Raw genomic sequence first — 19,616 nt, 5'->3', positions numbered from 1 at the left:
TAGGAGAAAATCAAACAAAGCTTAAGAAATTATATACCTCCTGTATACATGGCAGAGCCCCAGGAAAACTGAGTAACTCAATGAAATGGCCAAAGCCATCACCTCGAATACCATTTTCAGCTAAAGACAAAAAATGTTGGTGGCAGGGAGTCAGTTGGGGGAGGTCAACAGGAAAAGCATAGCAAATAAGGGCAAAGTTTAAGCAGATTTAGCTCATTGCTTTCTCCATTGACTGCATCTTCTGGAGATTTGACAGTCACCCCCTCTTCCTGGTACTGAAGGAGACACCCTTACAAGTGGAGATTTCCCTTATTCATGTAAATGCCTCTTACAAAAGGGGACTTCTTGTTTTTCAGAACTTCTCATGGCTCTTGTGTATGTCCTTTAAAAAATAACCAGCTTGGAATAATCAATATGCCAAAGAAGCATATCTTGGGGTGGCAAAATTTGCTCCCCTTACAGTCTCCAAGGCCAGGAAGTTCCCAGATGTTGGTTTGTTCAGGCATCCTAAGGGCTGGGGATGAAGAAGCAGCTCAGGGAGCCTTGGGCAATCATGCCATTTCCCAGGGAGGAGGTACCTGGGCTTATTCATAGGGTGAGGCTTTGCTTTCAGCTTGAGTCTGGTCTCCCTCAGTTCCTCTGGGTGCCCTGGTTGGAACCTGTGGGAGCCTCAGAACTCTGCCCCCTCTCCACCTTCTGTTAGGGATCCAGGTATTCCTCTTCTCTCTGGAAAGCCAGAACCCAAGAGCTCCCTTCCCAGGGAGGGAGTGCCCTGTGGTGAGAGGGAGACTGAAGGCCTGGGAGGTGGCAGCTGGAAAGGGAGGGCAGGGCCAGAGGCCAAGTCTGAAGGGAGGAACTGCCAGCTAGTGATGGGAGAGCCACCTGCACCCTTAGTCGTGGAGCTGGGACAGAGTGGGACCCACAGGTATTTCTGAGTGTGGGTGTGTTTCTTGTTGAGAAGCTCTCTCCCTTGGAAGGGACTGGATGTACCACATGGAGCATTAAGATCATATCTCTTCTGCCCTAGAACTGGGGATCCCCACCCACTGACTCTTGTGCCCTCTTTCACCGCACCACATCCCCGACTGGGAAGGAATTCTCTGCACTAGACCCATCCATGTGTGTTTGGATTTCTTAGTTCTATTATTCCTGGATCTTACAGTTCTCTTTTATAAGAATGGATGTTAACAATCCTACATGGCAAGGTTAGCATAAGGATTAAATAAGATTGCATGAGCGAATTCTACCTTAGCCTTGTACATAGTAGTTACTCAGTGAAATCTAGTTGCACAGGGAAACAGGATGAGGGTGTTTACCCATCCAAGGAACACCTGACATGTACTGGGGACCTTGAGAGTCCTGGCCAGCTGCTGGCCCTCAGGAGGCCCATAGTTTGGCAGGGAGGCAGACAGGGGTGTCATGCAGTGGGGTGGGTGCCTTGTTTGAAGAGTGAAGCATGGCCTGGTTAACTGTCAGTGTCTCTCCTAGGGTTGAGTTCCACACACTCCTGTCAATGTTTTAGGACCACATGAGGATGCTGCTGTGGCTTTGTGTCTTGGCTCTTGGTCTTAGGGCCTGGGGTGAGTTTTCCTCCACTAGATCAGAGGGTAACTAAGAAGGATCATCTACTTTTACAGCAGAGTTCTTTAAATGTTGCCTCTCCCTTAGGGTGAAAGAATAGCTTTGCATTTGGAACACAGAACTTGAAGTCTATAAACCTGGTTTCAAATCCTTGGCCTACCTCCAGCAATGATTTTATGCAAATTATTCAGCCCTTTAAACCTTAATTTTCCCACCTGATAATTGAGATAAATTTATGATTTCCCAAATTTTTGAAGATTAAATGAGATAATGCACATGAAGGATTTTGCACCTGAGCAATGGAAGCAATGATTCTCTTTATGTGGCTGGGGTTTATGCTTCTCAATAAGAGAAAGTTCCTTGGGGCTAGGGATGTCAGTCACACACACAGGAGCTTGGGCACAGTACATTCCCCCAAATCAGGCCTGGAAGAACTGACTTGATTTGTGCAAATAACTCTAATCCCTTTTCCACATCATCTTCTCATTGTTTCTACTTGGCAAAATCCACACAAAAGAGAACCTTGTGCTTTTGAGATGCTTAGATACACTTCCAAATTTTTGTTGTTTTCCCAATAGTGTATATAGATGCAGCTCATAAGAAACGGATATATTTCTGACTCCCTGCTCTTGGCTATTTAACTGTGTTCTGGGGATTCCCTGGAGTTGGTGTTGAAGAAAAGCATGCACATCTTGCTATTGGAGGTGGTCATCTAGTCAGCCTAGAGGGGTCTCCTGGAGGGGCCTCAGTGATCTGGCCTGAGTCTGTCACTGAGATGGTTAGTACTGGGGCTCTCTGAGGACCAGTGTAAAATGGACTGTTCTTCTGCAGGTGATTTCTCTTGGGATGAAACACAAGCCAGAGATTTATCAGAGGGCCTTCAGGACCTGTTTGGCAACATCTCTCATCTCATTGAGAAAGGAAAACTCAGTTTCAATGGTGAGGAGGCTTAAAGACAGCTGAGTATGTTCTGTGACCAAAGTGCTTCTGAGATCTGCACTGCCCCTTGTGGCTGGCATGGGGCAGATGGGGACGTGGAACATCAGCAAAACACCTGCAGGGATGCCATAGGCCTTGGGGGTCTGGGGTGGTACCAGGAGAGGACAGAAACCAGGACAGGGAGATTCAGCCTCCGCACTCAGGGCCCCCTAGCCTGAAGATGGAGACCCACACCTTGCCCTGAGGGAGTTGTCTGACTGAATGGGAGAGCTAGGCCCTATCTGGAGAGAGCCCCTAGGCTGAGGAAGAGATGTAATCCCCTCAGAAAGCACTCAGGGCAAGACAAAGGACACAGTCAGAGTCACAGAGCAAACTGTCAGTGAGCATAGTGTGCCCTGAAGGCATTAGTGCTGCAGTGAAACCCAGAGGGGCCACTCAGGGCTTTCCCAGGGGAAGCAGTGGGAAGGAGCTGCTTCCTAAAGCAGGGGTCCCAGAGTGGAGCAGGGCAGGAGCTTCAGGGTGGAGTCTGTCCCAGTGGGGATGCCCTGGATAGGGGAGCAGAGCATCCAAGCTTCTCTGGGCAGGTGCATACTTTGCAGTGGGGCAGTGGAGGTGAAATAGATGTGGAGGTTAGAAGGAGAGGGTGTGTGTGCCTGCTGAAGCCCTCCTGCCAGGGTTCTTCCACCCCTGTGGGGCAGACTCAGCCTAGAATGGCACATGGCCCAGGGAGTAGTGAGGCAGCGATGGGGCAGGATGCACTGAGTGATATCCTCCTCACCCTTGTGGTTACCCCACAGATGTCCTCACAATGGTCTCTCACAAGGAGTGGGGGGGAGAAGCTGTTGGCTGCAGCACCCCACTGACCATGCCCGTGGATTTCCTTGTCACACACCATGTCCCTGGACTGGAGTGTCACAACCAGACTATGTGCAGTCAGAGGCTTTGGGAGCTGCAGGCCCATCACATGCACAACAACAGCTGGTGTGACATGGCCTACAAGTAAGGGCCATGTGGGGGTATATGGTCAATGCTGCTCCTTAAGGTGCTTCTCCCACCCTTACTCATGTCTTCTTTCCTCGTTTCCTGGGTTGAGGTTATATCAGGTTTATAGTGAATAAAATATTAAAAACACTATAAAATTCCAAATCCTTTTGAATTTTCTATGAGATCTCCCAAAAGGATGCAAAGAAGGTTAAGTAATAACTATACTTCCTGTCCCCCTCCAACACTTGTTCATGCAGCACACTGATAGTTATGAATGACTAACAAGTGCATGGGTGCATTTGTTCTACCAACAACATGTGAGGTTGGTCAGGCATACATTACCATCTCCATGCTCCAGGCGAGGGGACCAAGGCCGGGACATTGTCTGGCTTTCTCAGAGTCACGCAGCTACAAGGTTGTAGAGCCCAGACTGACTCAAACTGTCTCTTTGCCCACCACATGTCCCACTTCACCATATGCAGGGGGCTCTTATTTGGTGAGGCATCTCTTACTCTAATGGTCACTCTAGTGGACCCTCTCAGTGCCTAGGACCACATGTCCTCAGCCTACCTTTGACCCTACCTAGTTGTGGGCAGTTCCTATGCATGGTGATGGCTTTCCACTTTGAGTACCCTCTGAATCTCAGTTTTTCTGCTTTGGACTTTTACCACCCCTGATGGTGAAGGGGAGTTAATGCCCCTTGGGGGGCAAGAGTTGTAAATAACTTCTTCAGCCCCCAGTCCTTCTCAGGGACAATCATTAGGTGCATGTACTCAGTTCCTTGTAAGTTCACCTGTCTGGTGGCAGACAATGGGAGGAACAGTTCTGAGCCCCAGGTAGCCATTGCGAAGCCAGCCCAATTGTGCACACTTTGTTGGATTTCTTGCTTCTGATTCATTCTCCTTGCTCCCTCATACTGGCTTTTGGGATCCCTTTTCAAAAAACTGCCTGTATCCATGTTCTTATCTGAGGAGCTACTTTCTGAGAAGTCTACATAAGACAGGAACTTGGCAAGGAGAAATCACATGAACAGCCTACGTGGAGATGACACAGGTAGCATGCATTTAGGAGGAAGGAGAGCCATGTTTGAGGCAATATGGAAGCTGAGAAGAATCTCACAGTATAATTGGGTCTCTGTTAGCTACAGGACCTCTCCTCCTTCTGAATGTGTAGGATGATTTACATAAAGCCTGGGCATCTGAACAAAGGAGGGAGGTAGGGAGTGTGGGGGTGGGTTCTGAATTCTAAGGGAAATTAATTGACCTGGTCTATCCACTGTCTGGGACAAGTCCATGCAAGTTCTCTATAGTGAACATAGCTTGAGCCCTTCTCCCTTTGGAGGCTGATAAGTGGTTCCTTTTGTGGGGATGTGCCACAGTGTCAGCCACTCAGCCTATATCTCCCTGCTCCACAGCTTCCTGGTTGGGGACGATGGCAGGGTGTATGAAGGTGTTGGTTGGAATGTCCAAGGCATGCACACCCAGGGCTACAACCACATCTCCCTGGGCTTTGCTTTCTTTGGCACCAAGGAAGGTAATGGTCATCCCAGCTGCCCTTCTCCAAAGAGTTACCTACTTTTTTGTTTCCACACTGCCTCCTTGACCTTCTCCTACTTCCCTGATGATCTACTCTCCTGGAGTTCCCCTCTCTCTTCGCTTACATGAATGGTATTTGTTCTCTTCTCCATCCTCTGGCTTCCTTCTCAGTCTCCGAGCTGTCTCCTCTTCCTCTGGATATCTTGCAGTGGAGGTGCTGTCCAGCCTTCTCTCCACAGCCTTGCTACCCTCTCATTGTCATCATGGAGGGATGTGGGCTTCTGTTGTCTTCTGTCAGTGACTGTTGCATCTTCCTCTCTGGCTCTAACCCTTCTGCAGCACCAGACCCTGCTTCCGGTTTCCTACCAGGCACCTCCTCCTCCCAGGTCTCTTACCTCAAGATTTTCTCTACAATTTTTAAAACCACTCTGAGGCCTCCAATCCCTGAGTCCCTTCCACTTTCCTCTAGTCTTACTGCTGCCCATCCCCCCAGCTCTCCCAGCATCCTAGCATACATGCTCCAGGACCATTCCACTGAGTTTGTGCACCCTCGACTCTTAAAGCTCTTGCATGTCTAGTTTCTTATTGTCCCCTCCCAATACTCTGTGAGAAAATCCAGACAAGTTTCCTGATCGCTGTTACACAAAGTACAACCTGAATTCCAGAGAGGAAGTGACCCAAGAAGAATCAAAAGGCAAGCTCACACTTTCCATTTTCAATTCCAGTGTGGTTTCCAGCACACCACAGGACTCTGTATTCAGCTTGGTTTGTTTTTGTGACCACTCTTTGTTACCTGGGTGTCACCCTGTTAGCTGTAGGGTCTTGAGCATGTTACTTCTTGAAGCCTCAAGTTTCTTTCTGAGAATAATGAGTCTAATAAAAGCATTTATGTCAGAGGTTTGTGGTGAGGATTAAGGAAGTTAATGCAGGGAAAGAAGCTGGCACATGCTTGGAAGAGCCCTTGCCAATGGGAAACCCTGACCCAGCTAGCTGGGCATTCCTGAGCATGGGGCTGTGTTCCAGCTCTTCCATGGAGGAAGAGCAATGAATGAAATTTTGGCAGGTCACTGGGGAAGGTCTTCATCCTGGGCCAGGTGGATCCTTGACTTTCAGGCTTTCTAACCTGGGGGATGAGCCAGTTTCCCTCTAACAGCTGTGTAAGGGCTGGCAGGGCATCTAGTCCTTCCCTCACAGCCCCCTGAAACTCAGGTCAGACCCAGGTTGCCATAGATGGTTCTCTTTCAGGCCACAGTCCAAGCCCTGCTGCCCTGTCAGCCATGGAGGGCCTGATCTCCTATGCTGTCCAGAAGGGCCACCTGTCATCCAAGTATGTTCAGCCACTTCTTGTGAAAGGTGAGAACTGCCTACTCCCTCTTCAGAAGGCAAGTCCCAAGAAAGGTAAGACTTTCAACCTTACTGGGCCTCCCTCTAGACCCACCCACCCAGCCTACCCCTACTAATTTCCAAACGCCATTGGGAGTGACTTTTCAGTTAGGCTCTCATTGGATCATTTCTGATAGGCAACTTGTCACCCAACTCTCTGAACCTTTGGGCTGGCACACCTTGAGAGGAACCCTCCAGGTCACCTCTTTATCTCTCAGATTCCTAGAATGATAGAGCCATGGCATTAGCATGGTGTAATATATGTACACTCATTTCTTCAATCAGTCAACAATTATTTACTGAGAACCTGCTAGTCACTGAGGATATATCATGGAACAAAACACACAAGCAGTGCCCTCATGAAGTTTCAACCTAGAGGGTAGAAAAAAACAATAAACAAATAAGTAAATAAAATATTTGGTATGTTATAAGGTGAAAAGTGCTGTGGAGGAAAAAAACATGGAGAGGAATAGGCATCTAACACATACAACCACAAAAGCACAAATGCACATCTTTCTGAATATAAGAACCACAACAGCACAGATAGACCAAAGTGCTTACATCGCCACCTATACTGACATCAGAGGAAGTTGTTAAGGTATTTCGGGTAATAAGCACTAGATAAAAGGTAGATTTGGGGTTAAACAGTAGCATCAAAACCAGTATAGTTAAGGGTCACCTGGATGATTCAGTTGATAGAGCATGTAAATCTTGATCTTGGGGTCATAAGTTTGAGTCCTACACTGGGGCCATGGAGTTTACTTAAAAAAAATAAAAGAACAATATAGTTAATAACCACTTTCAACCTTTTCCTGGACTTAATAAAGTTTTAAAGATAATTATCTCTATTATATGAAAGCTCTGAGTAAATCTGGTCTCTGCCTTTGGACTAGTGCTATCAACTAATAATAATTGCTTATATTGACAGAGTTTTAGGGATTACAGGTGAGATTCAAAGACATGCTTTCAGTTGATAATTCAGCTGATTTGTCCAAAGGGCCCTGTCATGCAGGCACACACACATACACACAAGACAATCATGCAGATAGATAAGGTATCCTTTGCCCTTGGGAATGAGCATCCATATCTTCATAGGATCAATATACCCACTGTCCTCTGGGTTCTGTTTTTGGGTTAGATCCCATGGCTCTATGATTCTTGCCTCTTGAATATAATCCTATCAGGCAGATATACTCCACTCCCAGGTGGGCTCTCTTGAGTTCCACAGACTCAGGTCAGGATGCTCAGAGGCCATGGGGATGTTAAGTAGTGAGGTGGTTGACACGGGAGAGCACAATAAGTCCACACATCTGGGTTTTTTTTTGTTTTTTTTTGTTTTTTTTGTTTTTGCCCCCCTTCTCAGCTTGCTCCAACATTATCCCACGGTCTGCATGGGAGGCCAAGGAGACCCATTGCTCCAAGATGAACCTCCCGGCTAAGTACGTCGTCATCATCCACACTGCTGGGAAAACCTGCATCATGTCTGATGAGTGCTGCTTGTTGGTCCAAGATATCCAGTCCTTCTTCATAGACAGGTTGAACTCATGTGACATTGGGTATAAGTAAGTGGACCTGAGGACATGTGGGCTTCTTTTACCTGAGGGCAGACTCTGAAACTTCGAATGGGAGAGAAAGGAAAATAATGTTTACTGAGTGCCCACCATATGAGGTGCTCTATGTTTAACCACATTGATTTTTCATGCAACTCTGGGTGAGCCTTACTTAGGATATAGCTAAGGGGGCAGTCATTCTCCTTGAGCATGTACTCAAAATGTGTCCTTTTAAAAGATCTTATATTGATGTGATGGAGGCCAAGACTGCTGGAAAGATACTAGAGGAAGTTGTATATATGCAAGCTTGTGAAGCCTGTAGAGAATATCTTTCCTGTCTGAAGGCAGGGGGAAACACCAGATATATCCTCTGATTGCTCTAATGCCAAGATCTATAATTTTTTCATAAAGAGCACACTGACCTAATGAGAGAATAAAAACTTCTTGCAGGATGCTCTCCAAGCCCACAGATAAGATGTATGGGGTTAGACACCATCTCATGTCCATCAGAAACAATTACACTGAATGTTAAGTCTCAGGATGGGCCACCACTAAACCAGACAGTACACATTAATCAAGGAGCCTTTCCTCTAGGGGCATCATGGCTTAGCTAGTGGAGTTGGATTTTAACCCCCCCTTGCCTCCTGGCCAGGCACTCTGTGCAGGGTGCAAGCAGCATAGCTGTGTGCAGTGGCCCTGCCTTGGCTGGATCTACCAATTACCATTGGATTACCAAATCTAATCAGCTTGGATTTACCAATTGTGATTACCATGGAATCACAATTACCATGTGATTCTGGGCTGATAGCCTGTCTTATCTCCATCCTGTTTTAGTTGCAACCCTTTCGAGATAGGAGAAAACTTCCTTCAATAACTTTCATCTGTTAAGACTTGCCATGTGCTCTGCTAGATCCTGCTTTGCAGGATTATTCACAGGATTGCTCTCTTTGATTAGAATGTATACCTGAAAACTGACTATATGTTTTGAACCTAAACTGGAAAATGATGGGTGCTGAGAGAGGACATTTTCCTTTTTCCATTCAGGTTTCAGAGGTCAGTTTCTTGTCCCGTGGCCCTTGACATTTTATTGTGTCCTTTTTACCATAACTTTCATGACCCTGCTCACTGTGAAATGATCTGAAGTCAGGAGTAACCACCCACTTGCTATAAATTAGTTCACTGAGAACACAATTGAGTGCCTACTCTGTGGCATGAAGTTATGCTCTGGGGATGCTATCAGATGTAGCACAGATAGGGTTCTTGCCTTGATGGAGCTAATACTCTGCGGATTGAGAAAGATAATTAAATGAATAAATCCTAATAGAACACATTAGGTGTTCTTAATGATAGATAAGTGTTCTTAAATGATAGAGGGTGCAAAGATGTAAGCAGGATACATTTTTAACTTGTTAGCTTGCTGGGGGATTGAGTGTAAAGGAAGTACTACTTGAGAGGTGACATATCAGATGACCTAAGAAATGAGTGAGCTTGTCAGAGGAGGGGGAAGACTGTTTCAAACAGAGAAAAAGGACCTCTTTGGAAAATCCTGGATGCCAGCCTGAGAATGGTGTCTTGGAGGAACCAAGGGAAGTATATCATAATAAAAATAGATGACAAAGAGAGGGATGGTGAAAGGTAAGGAGGCAAACAGGGGCCATCTCATGAAGGATCTTGTCACTTAAGCTGGGGAGTTTGGACTGTGTTGCCAAGGGACTAAAAGCGGGTTTTATATAAGATTTGTATCAGAAAGACATGAAGAACTACACATTTAAGGAAAGGACACAGGGAGACAAGGTGCAAAGGAGTGAGAGGGCAGCCACAAAAGACACCTGGGAGAGTAGAGTGTGATGGAAGTGAAGTGGGAGGATATTTGTGGATGCAGAGGGATCAGGCCAGTCAGGGCTGGAGAAGTGTACTTTGATCTTAGTGGTAAGGCAGCCACAGCTCACCTCCAGGGAAACAGTGTCATTGGTGAGGTATGGGGAAGGCCAGGTTGCAGAGATGGCCATTGTTGCTTTTTTCTTCCTAGACTATGAACTTCTTGGGGCAGCAGCAGTGTGCCAGAGCTGGATGGGCTCATGAGAGCAGATTGTTGGAGAGCCAGGACCTTTGTTAAATCACCAGGGGCTGAAAATCAGCCATGGTGGGAGTTTTACACCACAGAAATCAGTAAAGGCTATAAATAGCGCTTCCTTCTCTTCCCCCTCTTTGATGAGCACGCTGCTGGCACCCCTGGCAAAGACTGTCTTTTTTGTAACTCAGTGCTTAGAATTTAATAGCTAATCAGTGTCTGCCGAGTAAAGGCATGAATGATTGAATGAATGAACGGATGAATAAATGAAACAATCCCAGGTTGTCTCTCTGTCATGCTAATCTCCATCTCCCCTCATGGTCTTCTAGCTTCCTCGTGGGGCAGGATGGTGTCATTTATGAAGGAGTGGGGTGGAATGTCCAAGGCTCCCATGCTCCTGGCTACAATGACATTGCCCTGGGCATTGCCTTTATGGGCACCTTCTTGGGTAAGTGGATGCTTTGGGCAGTAGCAGTCATTGTATGGTGTTTGAGGGAGAGTGTCTCAAATGGAAGACAACAGCATCAAACTCAGGGATCACTTCAGTGCCTGCATATGCTGGACTTACCCAGCTTCAGATTTGTCATTTGAATAAACTGAGTATGACCAGAGTGACCCCCTCCCAGACAGAATGCCCACTCTGTATTATCTCCTTCACACCCAACCAAATGTCTCTCTCTTCTGACATCCAAAACATATAAGACAAGGAGAAAATATCTTTGTACATATATTTTGCTAAGTTTTTACCATGGCAACAATGTGGAGACCCTTACCTTATTTGCCACAACCCTGGATTAGCCCTTGTCTCTACATCCAGAGTGTACACTGAGAATTGTCATTGCTCAGAGCTCTTGATTAGAGTTTGTTTAGACTCTGGGAACTTTTGCTGCACCTCTAGGAAGAGCCCATGTCACTGGGGCTGGTTCAGTCTGATACTAAAATGGATATTGGGTGGGGTGAGGGGATACCTAGGAAGGTGCTTGGGGGTGGGGCTGGGCATGTGAAGGTACAGGAAGCACACCTTGTGGCCAAAGCAAGGTTTCTCAGCCTCAACACTATTGACATCCTGGATCAGGTAACTCTTTGTAGAGGAGGTGACCTGTGCACTGTATGACCCTTAGCTGCAACCTTGGCTTCTGCCACTGGATGCCTGTAACACATTTTGCCTAGCTGTGACAACCAAAAATTTCTCTAGACAGTGCCAAGTATCCCCATGGGAGGCTAAATTCCCCCAGTTGAGAACTACCAGGTTAAATATTTGCAATGGACAAAGGCTCCGTGCATCCCCTAAACAGTTGTATGTCTTATCCCAGGCTCTGCTCTTTTCATTCAAGAACTTTGGTGCTGAGGAATCTGAGACTGACTTGATTTTCTGTCTATAGGGTGGCTGGCAGTATCAGAATATATTAGCAGGGTGGTAGGGGTAGGTTAGGGGGGATTCAGGAGTGGGTCCTGACCTGGGCAGGGTGCCCTGGAAACCTGTAACAGATAGATAACTGTTTTGCAGGTACCCCGCCCAACACCGCAGCCTTGGAAGCAGCCCAGAACCTGATCCAGTGTGCAGTGGACAAGGGATATTTAATTCCCAACTACCTGCTGGTGGGGCACAGTGATATTGTCAACACCCTGTCTCCTGGGCAAGCTTTGTACAACATCATTAAGGCTTGGCCTCATTTCAAACACTGAGGGAGCCCCTGCTCCTTCTGAGACTGTTCCCTTTGCCCACCTGGCTGCTGGGCTTCCCCTGTCCTCACCCTCCACCCTGACTCAACACTTGGTGTCCCCTCCCAGTCAGCCCCATCCTGTCCCTCCTTTCTCAGATTAGGGTGATCCTCTACTGCTAGCACCCCACCATCCTCCAAGTAGCTCTGAGACCCCAGAGCTGGGCATTCCCAGCCCTCTGAGTAGGCCCCACCTTCCTCTCTCCTCATCTTCCCCTTCCCTGGGCACCCAGCTCCTAAGCCAGGTGAGAAGATGGGCTGATGCTTGTTTGACTTCTCTTTCCCTTTCTGGCTGCCCCTCTGCCCCATGTACCTTAGCCCTGCCATCTGCCCGGCAGCCCCCAAGATTCACACAGGAACCAGGTTCAAGGCCTGAAGTCCCTCTCTGCTCACACACTGACTTGTCCACATGTGGATATGGCCCTTATTTCAGGGCTCCATCACTTATAAGTGTGCTTCTCTTCTGCACTGGATTGTGAGGGTTTCCAGTTTTATTTGTCCCCATGTCCTCAGTTCCTCAGCAGTGTCTGGAGTCTAGTAGTCACTACAGAAATTTGTTGGATGAATAAATGAATGAGTGGATTGAGTCCCTGCTCCCCTTTTCAGTCTGCTCCACCACCCCTTCTCTGGGGATGCCTTCTGGGACAGTCCCCACTCCTGCCAGCTTTCTCTCTGTTCCTGCCCTTCCAAGTCCGAGCCTCGGAGCCAGCTCTGGTGGTTTATGTGTAATGGTTGCTGTGCCTCTAGGGTCCTATCTCCTGTCCTCCCTGAGCTCCCTGAGAACAGAGACTGCATTCCTCCAGGCCCATCTGGGCTGTGTCCACACAAGTTGCCTGTGCCTGTAGTCTGCCCTTGCCTAGCTATGCCCACTGGGTGTGGGGTTCCATGGTGACCCAGAGCCTGGCACTCTGCAACCTTCCAGGCCTGGCTTCGAAGCCAGACACTGAAGTATTCCATATGGGGTAGGCAGTATTCTGCTGTTCACTGGAAGCACATGGGCTGGTTCTTATTTCTCCTGATCTGGAAACAAGAGGAAAAAGAAGGGGAGGGATACAAAGAAGTAGCCAGAAACATGGACTTTTCTTCCCTCTATGCCTTTGGTATTCATACTGTGTCTTTGCTCTTAGAGTGTTTTACATATCTTCAACCAGGAAGTTTTTTTTTTAATTTAATTTAATTTAATTTAATTTAATTTTTTAAATTTTATTATGTTATGTTAGTCACCATACAATACATCATTGGTTTTTGATGTGGTGATCCACGATCCATTGTTTTCATATAACACCCAGTGCTCCATGCAGTATGTGCCCTCCTTAATACCCATCACTGGGCTAACCAACCCCCCCCCCCCTCCGCAAAGCCCTGTTTGTTTCTCAGAGTCCATAGTCTCTCATGGTTCATCTCTCCCTCCAATTCCCCCCCCTTTTTCCCTTCATTCTCCTAATGTCCTCCATGTTATTCCTTATGTTCCACAAATAAGTGAAACTGTATGATAATTGACTTTCTCTGCTTGACTTATTTCACTTAGCATAATCTCCTCCAGTCCCATCCATGTTGATGTAAAAGTTGGGTATTCATCTTTTCTGATGGCTGAGTAATATTCCATTGTATATACAGACCACATCTTCTTTATCCATTCATCTGTTGAAGGGCATCTTGGCTCTCAAAAAGCATTTGACAAAATACAACATCCTTTCCTGATTAAAACTCTTCAGAGTATAGGGATAGAGGGAACATTCCTCAAGTTCATAAAATCCATCTATGAAAAACCCACAGCGAATATCATCCTCAATGGGGAAACGCTGAGAGCCTTTCCGTTAAGATCAGGAACACGTCAAGGATGCCCAATCCCACCACTATTGTTCAACATAGTACTAGAAGTCCTAGCAACAGCAATCAGACAACAAAAAGAAATAAAAGGTATTCAAATTGGCAAAGAAGAAGTCAAACCCTCTCTTTTCACAGATGACATGATGCTTTATGTGGAAAACTCAAAAGACTCCACCCCCACATTACTAGAACTCCCATCCAGCAATTCAGTAATGTGGCAGGATACAAAATCAATGCACAGAAATCAGTTGCTTTCTTATACACTAACAATGCAACCGTAGAAAGAGAAATGAGAGAAACGATTCCATTTACAATAGCACCAAAAACCATAAGATACCTCGGAATAAACCGAACCAACTAGGCAGGTTTTAACAGCCTCTCATTTTTATAGACCTTTTGCTTTTCAAAGACCATCCCTGTGATCTTACTGGATTCGCTGTCCTTTTGTTATTTGCCCTCAGGCCACCTGGCATGTAAGCAGAGGAAGAAATGGTTTATCTGGAAGGTCAAGTACGCTAAGGACCCAGTGCCCCTTCTTGATTTACTGAGCCAGCAAGAGGTGGCTCCTGGAGAACCCCCTGAGCTTTCTCCACCAGAGGCTCCTTTCTTGGGGAGAGGGGACTGGATACAGACTTTCCAGAAGAACCTTATGTTTCTCCATCTTTTAAAACATCAAAGATGAGTTTCCCAGCCCTTCACACACGGAGTAGCCAACAAGGTGGATGTGAGATGTTGAGAAATAATATCACGATAAAAAACTGTGTCCTTCAAATTTCTTGACCTTCCTTACAATCCTATCTTTGAGGAAAGTTCTCTTCCCTTTGATTCAAACCTGATCCCCAGGCCTCAGGGTCTTGTTGTCCTCCCCTAGCCCCTGTCCCAGGCAGGCTGTGGACAGGGCTGTAGACTCCCCCACCTCCACCAGCACTCATCGAGGCCTCCTCAAATTAACAGCACTGATGGTCTGGACTACTGTCTTCCCCAAATTATTAACTTGTATTGGTCTCACATATACAATCTAAGTAAAAGCAGAGCACTCAGCTGACAAATGCTTTTTTTCATGGCAAATTCTGAGGCAGCCCATTCTGTGCAGTTGCCTCTTCTGAGTCCTCAGTATAGAGAAATTCTTCCCAACTCCCCTTAATCATATAAAGTGGCGTTCATACTACCCCTCACCACCTCAGAGGATTGTTGTGAGGATTAAGTGAATGAAATGCGGTAAGGTCTTAGACCTTATGGTTGGCATGTGATAATGATTCTATTAAAGTTCATGGAGGTATGGCTATTCATGTCACTATTGCTGTGGCTTTGTTATCATAGAGGTCAAGAGCAGGCTGCCCCAAAATGTGCCACTTTGGCATACCAATATTTTTAAGTAAAGGTTACTTAAGAGACAGCCTGTGCTAGAAGGACACTCAGACCCTCCTCAATCCCCCGGAAACCAGGAAATAAATCTCCTCCCGTGAAAGGTAACTTTCCTGTAGCAGAAGGCAAAGAGACATCCTTATCACCAGCGGTGGGGAATTTAGAGCAGAGAAGTCTGTATAAACAACTCTTGTTACTTTTTACTAATTTACTACTCCAAGTTCCCAAAGTTAAGTTTTCTTTGTTCTGTCAATGCCTGACAAATTTATTGTGTCTTTGTCTAAAAAGTATAAAAACTGCCTGCTTTGGTCATTTCTTTATTTCTCAATTTCACTCCTAGGCCTCCATGTGCACTTAATAAAGCTTTCAGGTTTTTTTCTCCTGTTAATATATCTCATATAAATTTAATTCCCAGTCCAGCTGGAAGACCTCAAGGTTAGAGAAGAACTTTCTCTTTCCTTCAGTATCTATTAGTCCTATTTGCAGCAGGAAGGATGTACCTTCGCAGGCACCAGCCTTGGCAGCCCCAGGAGTTTGGCACTCCCTGGCAGAGCAGGCTGGCCTGAAGCTTGTGGCACACAGGACTTGGCAGTTCTGAAGGAACCCATGGTAAATGAGGGACACACTTCCTTCATGGCCCCTGGACTGCCAGAGTGAGAGGGATTCTAGAGCTCATCTTGTCAGTTGTTTTCCACAACTATTAGCTGGGAGAAAAAATAAAAAAGACACCCAGTGAAATTTTCTTTGGTTCCAGAATAAAATATTTACCTGGCTAAAGCCCTACATTTTATAGAAAATTGAACCCAAAGAGGTCAGATGACCTGTTCAAGTTCACACAGTGAGTTAAAGAAAGGAAGGGACACTCAAATTCTGAACATGGCACCATTCCTCTGGTCAAAATCATTTTGTGGTCCCTCCTTTCAGACAGAGTAAAGTAAACAACTCAGTATGGCAGTTAGGGCTTTCTGCAATGTCACTCCAACTTACCTTTTCTCACAGAATGAGCCCAGGTGGGCAAGGTATGGGCTCACCTCCTGGACTTGTCCATCTTGGAGGCTTTGCCCACACTGTCCCTGCCCCACTCCTGACCACTGTGATTACACCAGGTTTTAGGACACTTATCCAGGCTAGCTCTTCCAAAAGGCTTCTTGTTTCTTCAGACCAGAAAGGACATCTTCCTCCCCCGGTGCCCGTGAACATCACCTGAGCCTCTTGGTGGCTCCTCACTGCCTCCCCCGCACTTCTCCCTCCTGACCTGGACTCCCCAGGCTGCACCACACCTGCCAGGTCTCAGGATCTCCAGGGGGCACATGGGGGCCTTTGTGTCTGTGCAATGGAAGGGCAGGAGCCATGCCTGGGCAGGGCTGGGTGAGCACAGGCAGCATTCCCAACCTGGGAGGGTGGCTGCTCTTCCCTTAGCTGGTCTTGAGATATTTGTCAGAGTGGAAAATCTTGTGTCTTTACACTGCCAGAAACTGCCCACTGTTGTAGTACATTAGATTTTTCACAGGTTAATTCCATCTTCATTTCAGGCCAACCATTGCTCCCACCTTCTGGTGCACCCCCCTCCCCGCTCCCATTAATGAGATTTGGGGAAAAACATGCTCCACCACCAAAGTTTCCCCACCATCCTTGGATGCTTCTGTGACCTTCTCACTATGAAGGCCACAGCCAGGGGTGCGGTGGGGTGGGGCAGAGACTGTGTCCCAAACCTACCTGCCCAGCCACTTCCTATACTCCCAGGCTCTTCCTCTGTCCCTTTGGCTTCTTTCTTTCCCACTTGAGTTGTCTCTCTCTCTCTTCTTTAGTAACTCTTTGTCTCTGTCTCCCTCTCACCTCTGCCTATCTCTCTCTTTTTCTTTCTTTCTCTCACACTGCCTCCCTCTCTGCCCCTCGGTGCTTATTTTCTGTCTCTGCCCTTCTGCTTCTGTGTCTGCCCTGATTTTGCCCTTCTTCTTTTGCTCTCCCCAGCTTCTAGAATATGGCAGCATGGAAGAAACAGCAGGAAAGGGGCCTGTGCTTTAGCACTGTTGATCCTCACCAATGTGCCCCATGCTGCTCCAGGGCTGCCAGGGTGCCAGGGGGTGGGAGGAAGAGCAGGAGGCCAAGCGTGGGGTAGCTCTGGGTAAGGCACATATTTTCCAGAATTTAATGCCACACAGAAGCGGAAGTAGGACAGGTGTGTTTCTGGCCCAACAGGTTTTGCCTGGCAGGGCTGGCTGAGGACAAGGACTTAATTAGAAATGCTGGCTGGGAGAGAGGGGAAGGTGTTATTAGCTGGGAAGAGGGGTAGGAGGGGTAGGAGGTCCTGGGAGGTGTGGCAGGGACTTGGGGGACTTTCTGCAGAGGCTGGAGTAAAATGTGACTCCCCATGGTAGGGAACCAGGGGTTCCCTCTCTGGGTGGCCAGGAGCCTTTTGGTACCCAAGAGTAATGCAGCTCTCTGCATGGAAGGGGAGATGGGGATTTTCTTAACTCATCCTGTAGCTCAGCTCTTATGTTCCTTCTTTTAAGAGTCCATCTCCTGAGGCCACCAAATTAAGATTCTTCTATTTGGTTCTTCTTTGGCATTCTGTTCATTTGTAATTGTTTTTTTAACATGTTTCTCTCTGTGTGTGTGCCCGTATGTGTGCACATGTTTTATATTGTCTGACTGACCCACTAGATTATAAGTGCCATGAGAGTGGGGACCGTGTTAACCCCAATCATGTCATATCTTCTCCTGGTGCATAGTCAGTACTAAGCAAACATTTTAGACATGCAGAATTCAAAGGGAAACTGGTGCTCTGATTGTCTATTGACTTGTCTTGGAGCAGGTGGCAAGTGTAATTTGTCTGGTCTGTCCTGGATGGGGTCCCTCCCACTGGTTCATCATATGGCAGTGGGGGAGGGAGAAGGAGCCCAGGGTGTGAAGATGGAGGGATCAAGAGGAAACTGACCTGGGGTCAAAACAGATCACAGCAGACCCACAGAGTGGACACCCATACATTAATAATTAAGATAGCTGAGTGCCTAATAATATTCAGTGGTCTTTCCTTCCTGCAGGGAATCACTGTATGTGATTTCATTTAATCTTCAAAACAGTTCTGTAGGGCCCTTTGACAGCTGAGGAAACTGAGGCTGGGCTTGGACTTCTTAAGGTCACATAGCTAGTGCATGCCAGCGCTGAACTGAGTTTCTGTTTCTTTGTCTGCACATTAGGCTGTTCTCCAGGTTGTTCACATTCCCTTTACAATGGGTGGCCAGAACTGGACCAAAAACCCAGGATCCCTTGACTCAGACAAAGTTCACAGGAGTAATTACTTCCCTAATCCAACAATATTCTTTAATTTATAAATGGTATAGATCTGTTCATGTTGTAATAATAATGATAGCAATGACAAAGAAACAAACCAAAAAAACAGACTCTTACATACACAGAACAAACTGGTGGTTGCCAGAGGGGAGGTCAAGGGGGCAATGGGTGAAATAGATAAAAAGAATTAAGAGGTACAAACTTCCAGTTATAATATAAATGTCATGAAGATGAGAAGTACAGCATAGGGAATATAGTCAATAATACTGTAATAACATATGGTGACAGATAGTGACTACACTTACTGTGGTGAGCACTGAGTAATGTATAGAATCACTATACTATATACATGAAACTAATATAACATTGTATGCCAGTTATACTTCAATAAAAAAAATAATATAAGCGATGCATTCCAAGACTGCCTTTTGGTCATACTGCCCAGTGGATCTTTCCATCAAAACTGCTATTACCCCACCTCTTACCCCATCATGTCCTCACCAGGCCTGTTTTTCAACCAAAGTGTGGGACTCTAGTTTGTCTTGATTTAGTGTCATATCAGTATTTCCTCATAGTTAAAATCTGCTGAAATCTTTTGGATTTTGATTTCATCATCATCTATGAGCCAAAGCTCCTTCTTCATCTTCAGCATTTTTTTCAAATCCCTCACAGTCACCCCCCAAACATCCACAAGCATTGGGCAACAACCTCCAGGCATTCCTACACACATTGCCCCATTTGACCTTTGCAAGAAGCTTCAAAGACGGCACTGTGCTCACATTTCCTTGATAAATAACTGAGGAGATGTGGTCAAGAACCTAGATTAAGGCCCCTTTCCCTGCATCACCATTGTCTTGTACAGTTTTTCCAGAAATCTACCTCCAGGATGATAGTCATCTACAAGGCACAAATCTCTGCTGTTTGATGCAGAAACCACAAATGAAATGGCAAGTGCTATCAACCATTCACTCCCTATAATTCTGTGAGGGCTAGAAGGAGAAAGAAATTGTGGCTGAAATGTGTGCCTATGCGTTTGTGTGTGGTGTGTGGGGTGTGTGTGTAGTGTATGTGTGTGTAGTGTATATGTGTGTATTATGTATGTGTGTGGTGTGTGTGTGTGTGATATGTATGTGGTGTATACATGTGTGTATGGTGTGTATGTGTGTGTGGTATGTATATTGTTTGTGTGTCATATGTGTGTGATGTGTGTGTGTAGTATATATGTGTGTGTGGTGTGTGTGGTATGTGTGTGTGTGTGTATGCATGTGGTGTGTGTATATGTGTGCGGTGTGATGTCACTGTTCATTCCTATCAATCAGTCCATTTTCATTATGGAGAACCCACAGTCATCATTTCATTTATT

General features: G+C 46.3%; 1 protein-coding gene across 1 annotated transcript; it reads left to right on the top strand.

Annotated features, from left to right (window-relative positions):
- The first annotated feature begins 1,534 nt into the window (after window positions 1–1,534).
- Window positions 1,535–11,779, top strand: LOC118026769 (peptidoglycan recognition protein 4-like). Its single transcript, XM_035029773.1, has 8 exons — window positions 1,535–1,580; window positions 2,413–2,501; window positions 3,305–3,519; window positions 4,919–5,037; window positions 6,285–6,437; window positions 7,786–7,984; window positions 10,373–10,491; window positions 11,551–11,779. Exons 1-8 carry the CDS (start codon window positions 1,535–1,537, stop codon window positions 11,727–11,729), a joined length of 1,119 nt encoding a protein of 372 aa, XP_034885664.1. The 3' UTR covers window positions 11,730–11,779.
- The last annotated feature ends 7,837 nt before the right edge of the window (window positions 11,780–19,616 follow it).

The sequence above is a fragment of the Mirounga leonina genome, unplaced genomic scaffold (assembly GCF_011800145.1).
Source record: "Mirounga leonina isolate KUSES-001 unplaced genomic scaffold, KU_Mleo_1.0 Mir_311, whole genome shotgun sequence".
NCBI classification, from domain to species: Eukaryota; Metazoa; Chordata; class Mammalia; order Carnivora; family Phocidae; genus Mirounga; species Mirounga leonina.
Note: the sequence above shows the minus strand (reverse complement) of the source record. Positions and strands in the feature narration are given on the sequence as shown.

Bases quoted from the DNA above. Each gene is read 5' to 3' on its own strand.
- LOC118026769 (XM_035029773.1), top strand. From the start codon at position 1,535: ATGCTGCTGTGGCTTTGTGTCTTGGCTCTTGGTCTTAGGGCCTGGG. The intron at 3,520-4,918 runs GTAAGGGCCATG...CCTGCTCCACAG, and splicing joins TGGTGTGACATGGCCTACAA to CTTCCTGGTTGGGGACGATG. The intron at 5,038-6,284 runs GTAATGGTCATC...GTTCTCTTTCAG, and splicing joins TTTCTTTGGCACCAAGGAAG to GCCACAGTCCAAGCCCTGCT.